The sequence below is a fragment of the Lipotes vexillifer genome, unplaced genomic scaffold (genome assembly GCF_000442215.2).
Source record: "Lipotes vexillifer unplaced genomic scaffold, Lipotes_vexillifer_v1.1 scaffold668, whole genome shotgun sequence".
NCBI lineage: Eukaryota > Metazoa > Chordata > Mammalia > Artiodactyla > Lipotidae > Lipotes > Lipotes vexillifer.
The window spans coordinates 3,586,972-3,604,192 of NW_006785319.1; the positions used below are offsets into that span (position 1 = coordinate 3,586,972).

A 17,221-nucleotide genomic window follows, 5' to 3' on the forward strand; every position below is an offset into this window, starting at 1 on the left:
TCCCTCCCTCCCTTTTCTTCTGGGCTGTGGGGCTGACAGGGTCTTGGTGCTCTGGCCGGGTGTCAGGCCTGTGCCTCTGAGGTGGGAGAGCCTAGTTCAGGACATTGGTCCACCAGAGACCTCCCAGCTCCACATAATAACAAACGGTGAAAGCTCTCCCAGAGATCTCCATCTCAATGCTAAGCCCCAGCTCCACTAAATACCAGCCAACTACAGTGCTGGACACCCTAATCCAAACAACTAGCAAGACAGGAACACAACCCCACCCATTAGCAGAGAGGCTGCCTAAAATCATAATAAGGCCACAAACACCCCAGAACACACCACTGGATACAGACCTGCCCATCAGAAAGACAAGATCCAGCCTCATCCACCAGGACACAGACACTAGTCCCCTCCAAAGAAGCCTACACAACCCACTGAACCAACCGTAGCCACTGGGGACAGACACCAAAAACAACAGGAACTGTGAACCTGCAGCTTGTGAAAAGGAGACCCCAAACACAGTAAGTCAAAGAAAATGAGAAGACAGAGAAGCACACAACAGATGAAGGAGCAAGGTAAAAACCCACCAGACCAACAAATGAAGAGGAAATAGGCAGTCTACCTGAAAAAGTATTCAGAGTAATGATAGTAAAGATAACCCAAAATCTTGGAAATAGAATGGAGGAAATACAAGAAACTTTTAACAAGGACCTAGAAGAACTAAAGAGTAAACAATGATGAACAGCACAATAAGTGAAATTAAAAATTCTCTAGAAGGAATCAATAGCTGAATAACTGAGGGAGAAGAACGGATAAGTGACCTGGAAGATAATATAGTGGAAATAACTACAGCAAAGCAGAATAAAGAAAAAAGAATGAAAAGAATTGAGGCCACTCTCAGAGACCTCTGGGACAATATTAAACGCACCACTATTTGAATTGTAGGGGTCCCAGAAGAAGAAGAGAAAGAAAGGGACTGAGAAAATATTTGAAGAGATTATAGTTGAAAACTTGTCTAATATGGGAAAGGAAATAGTTAAAGAAGTCCAGGCAGCTCAGAGAGTTCATTACACGATAAATCCAAGGAGAAACACGCCAAGACACACGTTAATCAAACTGTCAAAAATTAAATACAAAGAAAAAATACTAGAAGCAGCAAGAGAAAAACAACAAATAACATACAAGCGAATTCCCATAAGGTTAACAGTGGATCTTTCAGCAGAAACTCGGAAAGCCAGAAGGGAGTGGCAAGACATACTTAAAGTGATGAAACGGAAAAACCTACAACCAGGATGACTCTACCCAACAAGGATCTCATTCAGTTTCGACAGCGAAATTAAAACCTGTACAGAGAAGCAAAAGCTAAGAGAATTCAGCACCACCACACCAGCTTTACAACAAATGCTAAAGGAAGTTCTCTAGGCAGGAGACACAAGAGAAGGAAAAGACCTACAATAACAAACCCAAAACAATTAAGAAAATGGGAATAGGAACGCACATATCGATACTTACCTTAAATGTAAATGGGTTAAATGCTCCAACCAAAAGACATAGACTGGCTGAATGGATACAAAAACAAGACCCATATATATGTTGTCTACAGGAGACCCACTTCAGTCCCTAGGGACACATACAGACTAAAAGTGAAGGGAAGGAAAAGATATTCCATGCAAATGGTAACTAAAAGAAAGCTGGAGTAGCAATTCTCATATCAGACAAAATAGACTTTAAAATAAACACTATTACAAGAGACAAAGAAGGACACTACATAATGATCAAGGGATCAATCCAAGAAGAAGATATAACAATTGTAAATATTTATGCACCCAACATAGGAGCACCTCAGTACGTAAGGCAAATGCTAACAGCCATAAAAGGAGAAATCGACAGTAACACAATCACAATAGGGGACTTTAACACCCCACTTTCACCAAGGGACAGATCATCCAAAATGAAAGTAAATAAGGAAACATAAGCTTTAAATGATGCATTAAACAAGATGGAGTTAATTGATATTTATAGGATATTCCATCCAAAAACAACAGAATACACTTTCTTCTCAAGTGCTCATGGAACATTCTCCAGGATAGATCATATCTTGGGTCACAAATCAAGCCTTGATAAATTTTAGAAAATTGAAATCGTATCAAGTATGTTTTCCACGCACACTACTATGAGACTAGATATCAGGTCGAGGGAAAAATCTGTAAAAAATACAAACACATGGGGGCTAAACAATACACTCCTTAGTAACCAAGAGATCACTGAAGAAAACAAAGAGGAAATCAAAAAATACCTAGAGACAAATGACAATGAAAACACGACGACCCAAAACCTGTGGGATGCAGCAAAAGCAGTTCTAAGAGGGAAGTTTATAGCAATACAATCCTACCTCAAGAAACAAGAAACATCTCAAATAAACAACCTAACCTTACACCTAGAGCAATTAGAGAAAGAACCAAAAAAAACCCAAAGTTAGCAGAAGGAAAGAAATCATAAAGATCAGATCAGAAATAAATGAAAAAGAAATGAAGGAAACAATAGCAAAGATCAATAAAACTAAAAGCTGGTTCTTTGAGAAGAAAACAAAATTGATAAACCATTAGCCACACTCATCAACAAAAAAAGGAAGACTCATCAATACAATTAGAAATGGAAAAGGAGAAGTAACAACTAACACTGCAGAAATACAGAGGATCATGAGAGATTACTACAGGCAACTCTGTGCCAATAAAATGGACAATGTGGAAGAAATGGACAAATTCTTAGGAAAGCACAACGTTCCAAGACTGAACCAGGAAGAAATAGAAAATATAATCAGACCAATTCCAAGCACTTTAATTGAGACTATGATTAAAAATCTTCCAAAAAACAAAAGCGCAGGACCCTATGGCTTCACAGGTAAATTCTATCAAACATTGAGAGAAGAGGTAACACCTATCCTTCTCAAACTCTTCCCAAATATAGCAGAGGGAGGAACACTGCCAAACTCATTCTACAAGGCCACCATCACCCTGATACCAAAACCAGACAATGGTGTCACAGAGAAAGAAACCACGGGCCAGTATCACTGATGAACATAGTGATATAGATGCAGAAATCCTCAACAAAATACTAGCAGACAGAATCCAACAGTACATTGAAAGGATCCTACACCATAATCAAGTGGGGTTTATCCCAAATATGCAAGGATTCTTCAATGTAAGCAAATCAACGTGATACACCATATTAATAAACTGAAGAATAAAAACCATATGATCATCTCAGTAGATGCAGAAAAAGCTTTCGACAAAATTCAACACCCATTTATGAAACAACCCTCCAGAAAGTTGGCCTAGAGGGTACTTATCTCATCATAATAAAGGCCATATATTACAAACCCACAGGCAACATTGTTCTCAATGGTGAAAAACTGAAAGCATTTCCACTAAGATCAGGAACAAGACAAGGTTGCCCATTCTCACCACTGTTATTCAACATAGTTTTGTCAGTTTTAGCCATAGCAGTCAAAGAAGAAAAGGAAATAAAAGGAATCCAGATCAGAAGAGAAGAAGTAAAGCTGTCATTGTTTGCAGATTACATGGTACTATATGTAGAGAATCCCAAAGATGCTACCAGAAAACTACTAGAGCTAATCAATGAATTTGGTAAAGTAGTAAGATACAAAATGCACAGATTTCTTGCATTCCTCTACACTAATAATGAAAAATCTGAAAGAGGAATTAAGGAAACACTCCCATTTACTACTGCAACAAAAAGAATAAGTACATAGGAATAAACCTACCTAACTAAGGAGACAAAAGACCTATATGCAGGAAATTTTAAGGCACTGATGAAGGAAGTTAAAGGTGATACAAACAGATGGTGAGATATACCATGTTCTTGGATTGGAAGAATAAACATTGTGAAAATACCTATACTACCCAATGCAGTCTACAGATTCAGTGCAATCCCAATCAAACTACCAGTGGCATTTTTCACAGAACTAGAAGAAAAATATTCACAATTTGTATGGAAACACAAAAGACCCCGAATAGCCAAAGCAATCTTGAGAAAGGAAAACGGAGCTGGAGGAATCAGGCTGCCTGACTTCAGACTCTAGTACAAAGCTACAGTAATCAAGACAGTGTGGTCCTGGCACAAAAACAGAAATGTAGATCAATGGAACAGGATAGAAAGCCCAGAGATGAATCGACACACGTAGGGTCACCTTATTTTTGATAAAGTAGGCAAGAATATACAATGGAGAAAAGACAGCCTCTTCAATAAGTGGTGCCGGGAAAACTGGACAGCTACATGTAAACGAATGAAATTAGAACACTCCCTAACACCATACACAAAAATAAGCTCAAAATGGTTAAAAGCCTAAATGTAAGGCCAGACACTATAAAACTCTTAGAGGAAAACATAGGCAGAACACTCTGTGACATAAATCACGTTTCTCCTTGAGAAATGATAATATAAACAAAAATAAACAAATGGAACTTAATGAAACTTAAAAGCTTTTGCACAGCAAAGGAAACCGTAATCAAGATGAAAAGACAGCCCTCAGAATGGAGAAAATATTTGCAAGTGAAGCAACTGACAAAGGATTAATCTCCAAATTTTATAAGCAGGTCATGCAGCTCAATATCAAAAAAACAATCAACCCAATGCAAAAATGTGCAGAAGACCTAAATAGACATTTCTCCAAAGAAGATATACAGATTGCCAACAAACACATGAAAGGATACTCAAATCATTAATGGTTAGAGAAATGCAAATCCAAAGTATAATGAGGTATCACCTCACACTGGTCAGAATGGCCATCATCCAAAAATCTACAAACAGTAAATGCTGGAGAGGGTGTGGAGGAAAGGGAACCCTCTTGCACTGTTGGTGGGACTGTGAATTGGTACAGCCACTATGGAGAACAGTATGGAGGTTCCTTAGAAAATGAAAAATAGAAATACCATATGAGCCAGCAATCCCACTACTAGGCATATACCCTGAGAAAACCATAATTCAAAAAGAGTCATGTACCACAGTGTTCACGGCAGCTCTATTTACAATAGCCAGAGCATGGAATGAACCTCTATTTACAATAGCCAGAGCATGGAATGAACCTAAGTGTCCATTGACAGATGAATGGATAAAGAAGATATGGCACATATATATAATGCAATATTACTCAGCCATAAAAGGAAACAAAATTGAGTTATTTGTAGTGAGGTGGATGGACCTAGAGTCTGTCATACAAAGTGAAGTATGTCAGAAAGAGAAAAACAAATACTGTATGCTAACACATATAAATGGAATCTAAAAAAAAAAGGTTCTGGGCTTCCCTGGTGGCGCAGTGCTTGAGAGTCCGCCTGCCGATGCGGGAGACGCGGGTTCGTGCCCCGTTTCGGGAGGATCCCGCATGCCGCGGAGCGGCTGGGCCCGTGAGCCGTGGCCGCTGGGCCTGCGCGTCCGGAGCCTGTGCTCCGCAAATGGGAGAGGCCACAGCAGTGAGAGGCCCGCATAACGCAAGGAAAAAAAAAAAAAAGGTTCTGTAGAACCTATAGAAAGGACTGGAATAAAGACGCAGACATAGAGAATGGACTTGAGGACACCATGGGGCGGGGAGGGGAATCTGGGACGAAGTGAGAGAGTGGCATGGACTTATATACACTACCAAATGTAAAACAGATAGCTAGTTGGAAGCAGCCACATAGCACAGGGAGATCAGCTCGGTGCTTTGTGGCCACCTAGAGGGGTGGGATAGGGAGGGTGGGAGGGAGACGCAAGAGGGAGGAGATATGGGGATATATGTACATGTGTAGCTGATTCACTTTGTTGTACAGCAGAAACTAACCATTGTAAAGCAATTATACTCCAATAAAGATGTTTAAAAAAAAAACAAAAAACACCTTATCTACACTGTCAGGCAGCTGGCCAGGTTTGACCTGAGGATTGTCGTTTGCTGACTCTTGTAGAGTTCTTCAACACTAAGTTGTTCATTTTGAGAAGATTATTTTTTCAGTTCTTTTTAAAAAATGATTCCCTTATTGTCCTTGTAAAATATAATTTTGGGTACATAAAAAAGCATATATGTAATATATATGTGTAAACTATCAATCAACGTACCCAGCAGGTAGAACACTAAATTCTATCTGTGTACTATTCCCTAATCTAGGGATTGTCGGGTGTTTTTCTGTAAAAGGCCAGATTGTAAATATCTTAGTCTTTTCAAACCATAAGATCTCTGTCATAACTACTAACTATGCATTGTAGCAAAGTAGTAACAATAGACACTGTGTAAATGAGTGAGCATAGCTGAGTTTCAATAAAACTTACTTAGGGACTGAAATCTGGATTTCATATCATTTCTATGTGGTCATGAAATACTCTCTTCATTTTTTTGACCATTTAAAAATGTACAAAACCATTCTTAGCTTATGAAACGTAAAAAAAACAGGTGGCGGTCTGAATTTGGCCCCTGAACCATAGTTTGTCAACCCCTGTCCTGACTGTGCCTCTGTCTTCTCCCAGAGGTGACCATTATCTTGAATTTTGGATATATCATTCCTATGGAGTTTTTTTTTTTTAACATCTTTATTGGAGTATAATTGCTTTACAATGGTATGTTAGTTTCAGCTTCACAACATAATGAATCAGTTATATATATACATATGTTCCCATATCCCTATGGTGTTTTTTAAAATGCTTTTTCCTCTTACATATATGTGTCTGAATGATGTCTTGTTCTGTTTTCCCTATTTTTGAGCATTATAAAAATTACATCATACTGTATATAGATTAGGACTTGCTTTTTTTCATTCGTCATTATTTTTCTATTATTCATTTACATAGTTGGGTTTAGCTGTATAATATTCTGTTGTATGAATATACCACAGTTAATTCACCTGACTGTAGGTATTTAGGTTGGATCTAGTTTCTGCTTTGAACATTCTTGTACATGTTTCCTGGTACACATATACAAGAATTTTCTTGGTTATCTGTTTTCTTCTGTTGAATGATTTAACAGAACACTTATGAATTTTATAAAATATGATGAAGCAGTATTATTTACCTTGAGAAATGTTATTGTCTTACTTCCTCATCTTAAATCATTCTTTATTTATTTACATTAATGGAAAAATGCCTTTAAAATGTGCTGTGAAGTGTTAAATATTTAATTCATTCTTTCACTCATTTTTTTAGTATTATACAAACATTTATTGACTAATATATTAGGTTCTGTGCCAGCAAGAGAACTTAAACAGTAAAGGAGATAGAAAATTAAACCAAAAATTAAGTAATAAATGACACCTGTTTATTGAAAGCTTACTATGCCAGACATTATGTTAAACAATTTATGTGCATTATCTCTGTATTAGTCTACTAGAGCTGCTGTAACAAAATTCCACAATCTAAATGTCTTACACAACAGAAATTTATTACCTCACAGTCTGGAGGATAGAAGTCAGAGATCAGCATGTCAGCAGGGTTTGTTCCTTCTGAGGGCTGTGAGAAGAATCTGCTTCCTGTCTTCTGCTGGTTGCCTGGCTATCTTTAGTATTCCTTGACATGTAGAGTCATCACCCCAGCCTCTCCCTTCATTTTACATGGTGTTCTACCTGTACGGGCGTGTGTCTCCAAATTTCCCCTTTTTTCTAAGGACACCAGTTATACTGGATTACAGCCCACCCTCATGATCTCTTTTAACTTGATAAAGATCTTGCCTCCAACTAAGGTCACATTCTGAGGTACTAGGGGTTAGAACTTAAGCATGTGAATTCTGGGGGAACACAGTTCAACCCAGAAAGCTCTCTATTAGTCTTTACAGCAATCCCAGGTAACTCTGTGGAACCTTAATATATAGTTGAATCTTGAACAGTGAGGGGAGGAGGGCACCAACCTGCCTTGCTGTTGAAAATCTGCATATAACTTAAGCCTACCCTCCATACACGTGGTTCCTCCAAGTCATGTTTGCAGCTCCGCATCCATGGATTCAACAACCGCAGATTGTGTAGGACTGTAGTATGTTTACTATTGAAAAACATCTGAGTATAAGTGGACCTCACAGTTCAAATCCTTATTGTTTAAGGGTCAACTGTACTGGTCTTATCATAGAGCGTATTGCAGTGCAGAAACCCTAGCTGCTCAAAAATGACTTCTGCATTGTTCCAGAACAAGATGGCATAGACTCACTTTTCCCTGCTCTTCCCGCCTAAATACAGTTAAATACTCTGGAAGTTACATCTCCTTTATATCATGGACTGGGTGTTGGACATGCCTGAAATCCAGATCCACCATTGACATAGACAAAAAAACAAAGAAACCAAACAAACAAAAAAAACCCCCAGAAAATCCTCTCACTTGCCAACGTACTAGGAAAGAAGAACCCCAATATGTGCCACAGGGGGGTCCTGGTGAGTGATTTAAACTATGGGCAGCAGTGAAGCCCCAGGGTGTCCCTACCCCATCCCACAACTGGAGCATCAGCAGGTGACTTGGAGGGCAGTCTGACCCACCAGTGGCAACAAAGCTGTGGACCGTCCCGGTCTACTCAACAACTGGTACATGAGCAGGTGATCCATCTACCCATAGCAGAAGTTGCCACAAAGCTGTGTCCCCATGCTGTCCACCTAATGACAAGGAGACCAGGCCCAGTGGCATCTGCCCCTCACCCCCACCCTCAGGAGATCTTCAGTAACAGCAGGTGACCCAGGGAAGCAACTTCATCCTCATAGAATAACAGCAGAACAGCAGGACCTCCATCAGCACCAGAACAACAAAGCAGACCAGATTAACATTACAAGAGTTCAGAGGCCAAACCGTCATTGGAGTGAAGTCCCACAAAAGTAGGCCAGGACCTAAATGCCCTGCTCAAACAGAACGTGTAAATAGGATCAAGAGTCTTCTAACATAATACCTAAAATATTCAGGATACCATAAAAAAATCACTTGTCATACCAAGAACCAGGAAAACCACAACTTGGCATTGAGCTGACCTAGGGCCAATTGAATACTGGAATTATCTGACAAAGATTTTCAAGCTGCTTTAAACAAATGCTTCAACAAGCGATTAGGAATTCTTTGGAATGAAAAAAGGAGAAAATCTCAGTGAAGGATTAGAAGTTATAAAAAGAACCAATTGGCAGTTATATAATTGGAAAATATAATAACCAAAGTTTAAAATTCACTGGGTAGAATCAGTAGTAGAGTGGAGCTGATGGAGATATAATTGCTGAACTTGAAGGCAGATCAGTTGAATTTACTCAATCTGATTAACAGAAGAAAGACTGAAAAAAATTATCAGAGTCTTAAGGATTTGTGGGACAATAACAAAAGATTTAACATTTGTATCATTGGAGCCCAAAGGATAATAGAAAGAGCATGGGAGTGGAAAAAGTATTTGAAGAAATAATAGCTGAAAACTTTCCACATTTGGTGAAAGACATAAATTTAAAGCTTCAAGAAGCTGAGCAAACCCTGAAATAGGATACACTTAAAGAAATCTTCACCTAGGAATATTAAACTTCTGAAAGTAAAAGACAAAGAAAACAAATCTTAAAATAGCCAGAGAGAAATGACATGTTAGATATAAAGGACTACCAATTGGAACAACACCAAATTTCTCATCTGAAATCGTGGAGTCCAGAAAGAAGTGGCATAAAAATTTTCCAGTGCTGAAAGAAAAGAACTGTCAACCCTGAATCCTATATTTGATGAAACCATCCTTCAGGAGCGAAGGGGAAATAAAGACGTTCTCAAATGAAATAAGCTAAAAGAATTTATTGTTAACGTAGCAAACAGAATTACTAGGGAGAAAGAGAGACATTACATAATAACAAAAGAATCAGTCCAATAAGAAGTTATCGCAATCCATAATGGGTGTATGCCAAACAACCAAACTTCAAAATATATAAAACTAATAGAGCTGAAAGGAGAAATAAACAAATCCACAAGTATAGTTGGGGACTTGAATGCAGTGACTGATAGAACTGCTAGTCAGAAATGAGCAAGGGTATAGAATAGCTAAACACCACCACAGGCCACCAAGATCTAATTTACATCCTATCCAGCAATAGCAGAATACATTATTTTTTCAAGTGCCCACGGACCATTCACCAAGATAGACCATATGCTGGATCATAAAACAAATCTTAACTAATTCAGAAGAATTAAAGTTATATGACATATATTCTTTGAACATAATGGCATCAAACTAGAAATCAATAATAGAAAGATGACAAGAAAATCTACAAACACTTGAAAGTTAAAAATACTTCTAAATCTAAGAGGAAATCTAAAGAGACAAAGAGGAAATCTGAAAGGAAAGTTAAAAATACAAAGAATGAATGAAAATACACACATCACATATCAAAATAAGTGAGATGCAGCTAAAGCACTGCTGTGAGGGAAGTTTATAGCACTAAAGGCTTACATTAGAAAAGTAAAGTCTCAAATCCGTAGTCTAAGTTCCTACCTGAAGATGCTAGAAAAAGAAGAGCAAGATAGACCCAAAGCAAGCAGGATGAGGGAAATCATTAAGAGTAGAAGTCAGTGAAATTGAAAACAGGAACACTTCTGAGAAATGTAATGAAACAAAAAATTGGTTCTTAGAAAAAAATGAATGAAATTGATAAATCTCTAGCAAGATTGATAAAGAGATGACACAAATCACCAATATCAGGAATGAAACAGGATATCACTACAGATCTTATAGTGAGTAAAAAGATGACAACTTTACACTCATAAGTTAAACAGCCTAGAAGAAATGCACCAACTATTTGAAAACCACGAACTACCAGAACTTAGCCAAATTGAAATAGATATCTTCTATAGTCCTATAACTATTTTTAACATTGAACTTTTGATTAAAAACTGAAAAGGAATATATCTCCAGGCCTAAGTGGTTTCACTGGAGAATTTTACCAAACACAGAAAGCATTAACATCAATTTGATAAAATGATACCGTCTCTTTCAGGCTGTCAGAGCAGAAGGAACACTTCCCAACTCATTTTGAGGCCTGTATTACCGTGATACCAAAACTGTACAAATACAGCACAAAAAAGAAAACCACAGACTAATATCTCATTGACTTAAATGCAAAAATTCTCAACAAATTTTAGCAAATTGAATCCAACCACAACCAAGTGGGATTTAGTCTGGAAACCCAAGTCTGTTTCAGTATTAGAAAATCAATGAGGGGCTTCCCTGGTGGTGCAGTGGTTGAGAGTCCGCCTGCCTATGCAGGGGACACGGGTTCGTGCCCCGGTCCGGGAAGATCCCACATGCCGCGGAGCGGCTGGGCCCGTGAGCTGTGGCTGCTGAGCCTGCGCGTCTGGAGCCTGTGCTCCACAATGGGAGAGGCCACAACAGTGAGAGGCCCGCGTACCACAAAAAAAAAAAAAAAATCAATGAGATCCACCATATCAACAGGCTAAAGGAGAAAAATCATGTGGTCATAACAATGGATGCAGAAAATGTTTTGACAGAATTCAACATCATCATAAATAAAAACTATCAGAAAGTAGAAGGCAAGGGGAATGTCCTCAACCTCATAATAAATAAACTTACACCTAACTTAATACTTACAGGTCGAGGACTGAATGCTCTCCCTCTACAGTCTGGAAAAGCACAAGGAAGTTAGCTCTCACCACTGTTAATCAACATACTGCTGGCAATTTTGGTTACTGCAGTAAGGAAAGAAAAAGAAAGAAAAGGCATACAAATTTGAAAAGAAGGAATGAAACTATTGCTATTTCCAGTTGACATGATTATCTGCATAGAATATCTGAAGGACTCTACCAAAACACTCCTAGAACTAAAAAATGAATTTATTATTGTTATAAAAGTATAAGGTCACTTCACAAAAATCAACTGATTTCTATACATTGACAATGAACAAGTGGAAACATATTTTAAAAAACGCAATACCATTTACAATTGCTCCAAAGAAAATGAACAAAAGTATAATAAAACGTGCAGGATTTGTGCAATTAAAATGACAAAATCTTGATGAAATTGAAGATTTAAATATTTGGGGAATCATACCATGTTCATTAATTGGAAGACTCAAGGTAATGAAAATGGCAAGTATTCTTAAATTGTTTTACTAATAATTGTAATTCTTAGTAAAACCTCAGAAACATTTTTTTATACACAAGCTTATTCTAAAATGTATATAGACAGAGAAAGGCCTTAAAATAGCCAAACAATTCTGAAGAAGACTGAAGTGGGAAGAATGACTCTTCTTGGTGTCACAGCTTGCTTGTAGCTGCAGTGATCGAAGCAGTATAGTGCTAGTGGAAGGACGGGCACATAGGTCAGTGGAGCAGTGTGAGGAATCCAGAAGTAAATTCACACCAATATGCCCTGCTAATTCTTGACAAAGAAGCAAAAGCAGTTCAGTGGAGGAGGGATTGCCTTTTCAGTATTAGTGCTGGAGAAATTGGACATCCATCTGTAGGCAAAAATACGAACCTTGACCTAAGCCTCACACCTAATATAAGTAACTCAATACAGATCATGCACTCTAATGTAAAACATAAAATTGTAAAACTTAGAGAAAAAGAAAATTTCAAGACCTACGACTAGACGAAGAGTGCTTAGACTTAACACCAAAAGCATAATCCATAAAAGAAAAACTTGATAAATTGGACTTCATGAGAATTTAAAACTTTTGTTCTGCAAAAGACTCTGTTAAGAGGAAGAATATACAAGTTACAGATTGGGGGAAAATATTTGTAAACCCCATGTTTAACAAACGACTTGTATCTAGAACATATAAAAACCCACCAAAACTCAACATTAAAAATATGAAGAGACCAGTTAGGAAATGGGCAAAAGACAATCTAAACATTTCATTGAAGAGGATGAGTGGCAGACACAGACACAGATGGCAGATAAACACATGAAAAGATGTTCAACATCATTAGCCATCTGGGGAATGCAAATTAAAACCACAGAAGTATATCACTACCCATCCATCAGAATGGCTCAAATAAAAATTGTGATAAAACCAAATGCTGGTGAGGATGTGGAAAAAGTGGGTGACCATAACATTGCTAGTAGGGATGTTAAATGTTACAGCCACTTTGCAAAACTGTTTGGCAGTCCCTTTTAAAACTACAAATGGATCTGTCACACCAAGAGCAGGTAATGCTGCGCTCTTGGGCATTTGTCCCAGAGAAGAGAAAACTTATTTTCACTAGGAAACTTATTACATGCATGTCCTTAGCAACTTTGTTCTTGTGTTTTTTTGTTTTTTGTTTTTTTGCGGTACACGGGCCTCACTGTTGTGGCCTCTCCCGTTGTGGAGCACAGGCTCCAGACGCGCAGGCTCAGCGGCCGTGGCTCACAGGCCCAGCCGCTCCGCGGCATGTGGGATCTTCCCAGACCGGGGCACGAACCCGTGTCCCCTGCATCGGCAGGCGGACTCTCAACCACTGTGCCACCAGGCAAGCCCAGCAACTTTGTTCTTAATAGCCAAAACTGTGAAGCCCCAATGTCCTTCAGAGGGTGAATGGATGAACAAATTATGGTACTTCGATACCATAGTCTGCTGCTCAGCACTGAGATGGAACAGGCCATTCAGTCATGCGTCCAGTGTCTTGGATGGACTCTGAGGAAGTCATACCAAGTGAAAACAGTCAACCTCAGAAGGGTGCATACTGCGCGATTCCATACGTATATATAGAACTTGTGAAATACAATTGTAGGCGTGGGGAACAGATTGGTAGTTGACGGGCAGAGATGGGAGCAGTGAATGTGGCTATCAAGTGACATAGTAATGGTACAGTTAAGTATCTTGATTTGATGGTGGTCACATAAGGCTACGTGTGTGATAAAATTGTACTGACGCAGATACAGAAACGTGAGCACTTGTAACTGGTGAAATCTCTGGTTCGTGCAGTGCCAGCTTCCCAGTGTGTATAGGTACCACAGTTATGCAGGACGATACAGTTGGGAGAGGGTGGGTGAAGGATACATGGGACCTCCCTGTACATTACTTCTCACCTTTCTGTTGTTATCTATAATATTTCAAACTAAAATGGTTGAATTCCTACATAGGCATAGAAGGAAATCTGGAGAACACTGAAACTGTAAGTTTCTCAGATGGTAGAATTACGAATGATTTGTATTTTCTTTGTTTCATACGTTTTCAACAGTGAACATATATGATTTTTGTGAGAGAAAAAAATACTGACATAAGCTAAATGGATTCAATGAAAACTAATTTCCAGTGGAAATGTTCGTTGCAAAATTTGCTCATACGGGTCCGTTTGAATTATGAACTTGGAGGGCATTGGTAGCCTTGAAAGATTTTCAGAGTCACAGTGGGATCAGAACACAGAGTGTAGCAGATTTAAAAATAAATGGGAAGCAGGTAAAAGCAGGGAAATATAAAAAGTACGCATTCGGCAATCCGACAGAAAGACGTGAGAAGGGGAAGTGGGACGAGCATTTTTCAGTTGTGAGGTTCTTGATCCACAGCTGGTGCTGCAGGAAGAGAAAGTGGGTAATTATGAGTAATTTCTAATGAGGAGATCATTCCATGCTTGTGATAAACCATGTTAGTCGGCGTGTGATTGGGCGGGTCATTTGCAGTCCAGGACCAGGGCGTGCCCGGGTGCAGGGAGTGGGAGCTCATGTTATTCCCTGTCGTGTGCGTGCGTGTGTGTGTGCATGTGTGTGTTTACTACGTAAACGAACACGTAGCAATGATGGGCCTTTGTAGAGGAAGATTTTGATTTGGGGTTTAGCTAACCTCCAAAGCAGTTTTAAAAAACCTGTTGACTTAAATGGCTAATAAAAAGGTAGCTGGTCTCTATTTGAATAATTACATTTGGGGTTTAATTGCTTCCTTCTGTTCTCACTGAATGTGTTGGTTAAATCGCCAAAGGAGAATGCCAGCATCTTTTATCAGTTTATCAGCTAATCATTTAGACATGATCAGTATTTGCCACCAGAAGTAGTGGCACCGGGCGGTCCCTAGGTAAGATGCTGCTGTAGCCTTAGTCGTTCTTTAACCTTAGTACATTAAATGATGCACAGGGCACCCTGCACCACCTGGCAGCTCTGTGCGAAGGCAGGCGCAGCTCTTCACGAGGAGGGAAGCCGAGAAGCAAAGAGGAAGAGGTACGCCTCCTGCATGCTCGCTGCCTCACGCCGTCACTTTGAGTTGATTGCCTTCCTTTCCTGCATGGTTTAAATTCCTAACAATGACTGGATTATCTCTAGGTCTGTAGGGACCTGTTAATATATTTTGACTGACATACTGTGTCATAATTTTGCCCCATAACTGTTATTCAGAATTCTGAGTTCAATTTCTTTTCTTTTGATAAAATTAAAAATTTGTTATTGTGTTGTTTTTCTTTTCAGAAACAAATTGATCTAAATTAAACACTTGAAAGCTAATATTACATTGCCATTAACCAGATTTCAAAACTTTTATTTCTTATATTCACATTAACACCTTTCTTTAAGTAAAAAACATTTTAGCAATGAAAATGGTAGTTTTTTTTTTTTCAAATAAAATGTTGCGTTTTTTTTTTTCTCTTCGTAGGTTTATCTGGCAAGGCTGCGACAAATAAGACTGCAGAATTTCAATGAGCGCCAACAGATTAGAGCGAAGCTTCGTGGTGAAAAGGCAGGTTGAAAATCTTTTTCAAAAAGTAATTGAATGACATTATAATACACTGAGATTGTGTGCCACTAACACAAAATAAAGTCTGATGAAGACAGTGAAAGTCAAAGACCGGAAAACTATACATAGTGATACAGTATATCTTATTTATATGACTTAAAATTGATAAGACCTTTTGTTCTGGGGGGATTCTGAGAGGAAAGTGTGAGTGGTACCCATGGACATATAAAATGGTACATTTTATATCCTTCTGTTTCTGTCTTTTTTCTCAGTGTCCATAGGAGTTGACGGTTGTGGAGCGTTCAGATGCAGCTGTGAATGACTTGCCATTTTTCATTTTTAGATGTTAGTTTATTCATGTGAAGTCTACAGTGAGTTTGCGGTTCTATCCTAAGTGGTCTGCTCACTACTTATTTTGTAGAAAGAAGCTGACAGCTCCGAAGGACAGGAAGGAAGTGAGGAGGCTGACGTGAGGCGTAAGAAAGTGGAAGCGCTGAAGGTATGTACTGGAAGTGATACAGGTTTTTCTAGAGGAAATGGAAACCTGAGTTAGAAAGTTGTGTTCTTAAGTCTTTCATAGTAAACCAACTTATTCTCTTGCCTTAACTTTTCTTTCCCTTTTGTCCCTCACTTTTCCATTTCTGAAAAATAGCGTTTTTCTCTCTTCATGTCATATTTATGGAGAGCAATTTGATGAAGCCACAGCATAAATACATGAAACTATCACACAAGTAACCTTAAGAAGAGAAAGTGGTAACCCTAAAAGTGAAAAACATAATCTCCGCTTCTCTGAAGACTAGTTTGTGCATAATAGTCATACTTGTAAATTTTTAAATTTTTATTTCCATTTGACTGTACCTGCATTTATTTTCATTCCAGAAATACTTATTGAGCAGCTGCTGTGTGTTGGCAGCCCGTTTAGGTGCTGGGCATGCAGCTTACGTTTGTGTTCTGGAACCACACACACCCACTTCTTTTTTGGCTAATAAGGAAATATTTTTATAGACCTGGAAAAATAAACAGGCAAACCCCGCGCCTTTCTTTCTGGCACTAGCTGTGCTGATTGTCTTCATTTCCAGGCCCAGGTGAGCGCCCGCGCGGCTGTGCTGAAGGAGCAGCTAGAACGTAGGAGGAAGGAGGCGTACGAGAGAGAGAAGAAGCTGTGGGAGGAGCATGTGAGCCTTGCCCCTGTCGTCCTGCCGGGCTCCTGCCCGCTCGCTTTCACTGGGTTCTGTGCCAGCCTTACGGTTCTGTGGTCCTATTTTCTCCCTCTCGTTCATTTCCCCTACATCTCTCTGTCTCTGTCATCATTTAAGGACGATCCATTTTGGGGTTTGATTTGAGGTGAGAACCCAATGTGTTTTATTTAGTCTTTATTATTGCCAAGTAGCTAATCAAAGTCCCAGCATCACTTAATGCCTGCAACATTTCTTCTGCCCCTGATCTGCAATACTGCCTGTGAGAGACTAGACGCCTGTGTGTCCTGGAGGATGAGTCCACGTCTGTTCCCCAGGGCCCCATTGTGCTTGTACTTATGGGTTTAGAATATATTTAATTCTTGGAAGGGTTCTTCCCTCATTTCCCCTTCACTCTTCTTTTTCATTTGTTTTCCT

The 17,221-nt window shown here is 39.0% G+C and overlaps 1 protein-coding gene across 1 annotated transcript in view; it reads left to right on the forward strand.

The window, feature by feature from the left end:
* The window catches only part of NEK1 (NIMA related kinase 1), a 178,810-nt gene that overhangs the window by 94,829 nt on the left and 66,760 nt on the right, over positions 1-17,221 (forward strand). Inside the window, exons 18-21 of the mRNA XM_007457386.1 lie at positions 15,017-15,100; positions 15,528-15,611; positions 16,030-16,107; positions 16,688-16,783. Coding sequence (XP_007457448.1) covers positions 15,017-15,100; positions 15,528-15,611; positions 16,030-16,107; positions 16,688-16,783 — 342 coding nt within the window. The remainder of the gene's footprint in view (positions 1-15,016; positions 15,101-15,527; positions 15,612-16,029; positions 16,108-16,687; positions 16,784-17,221) is intronic.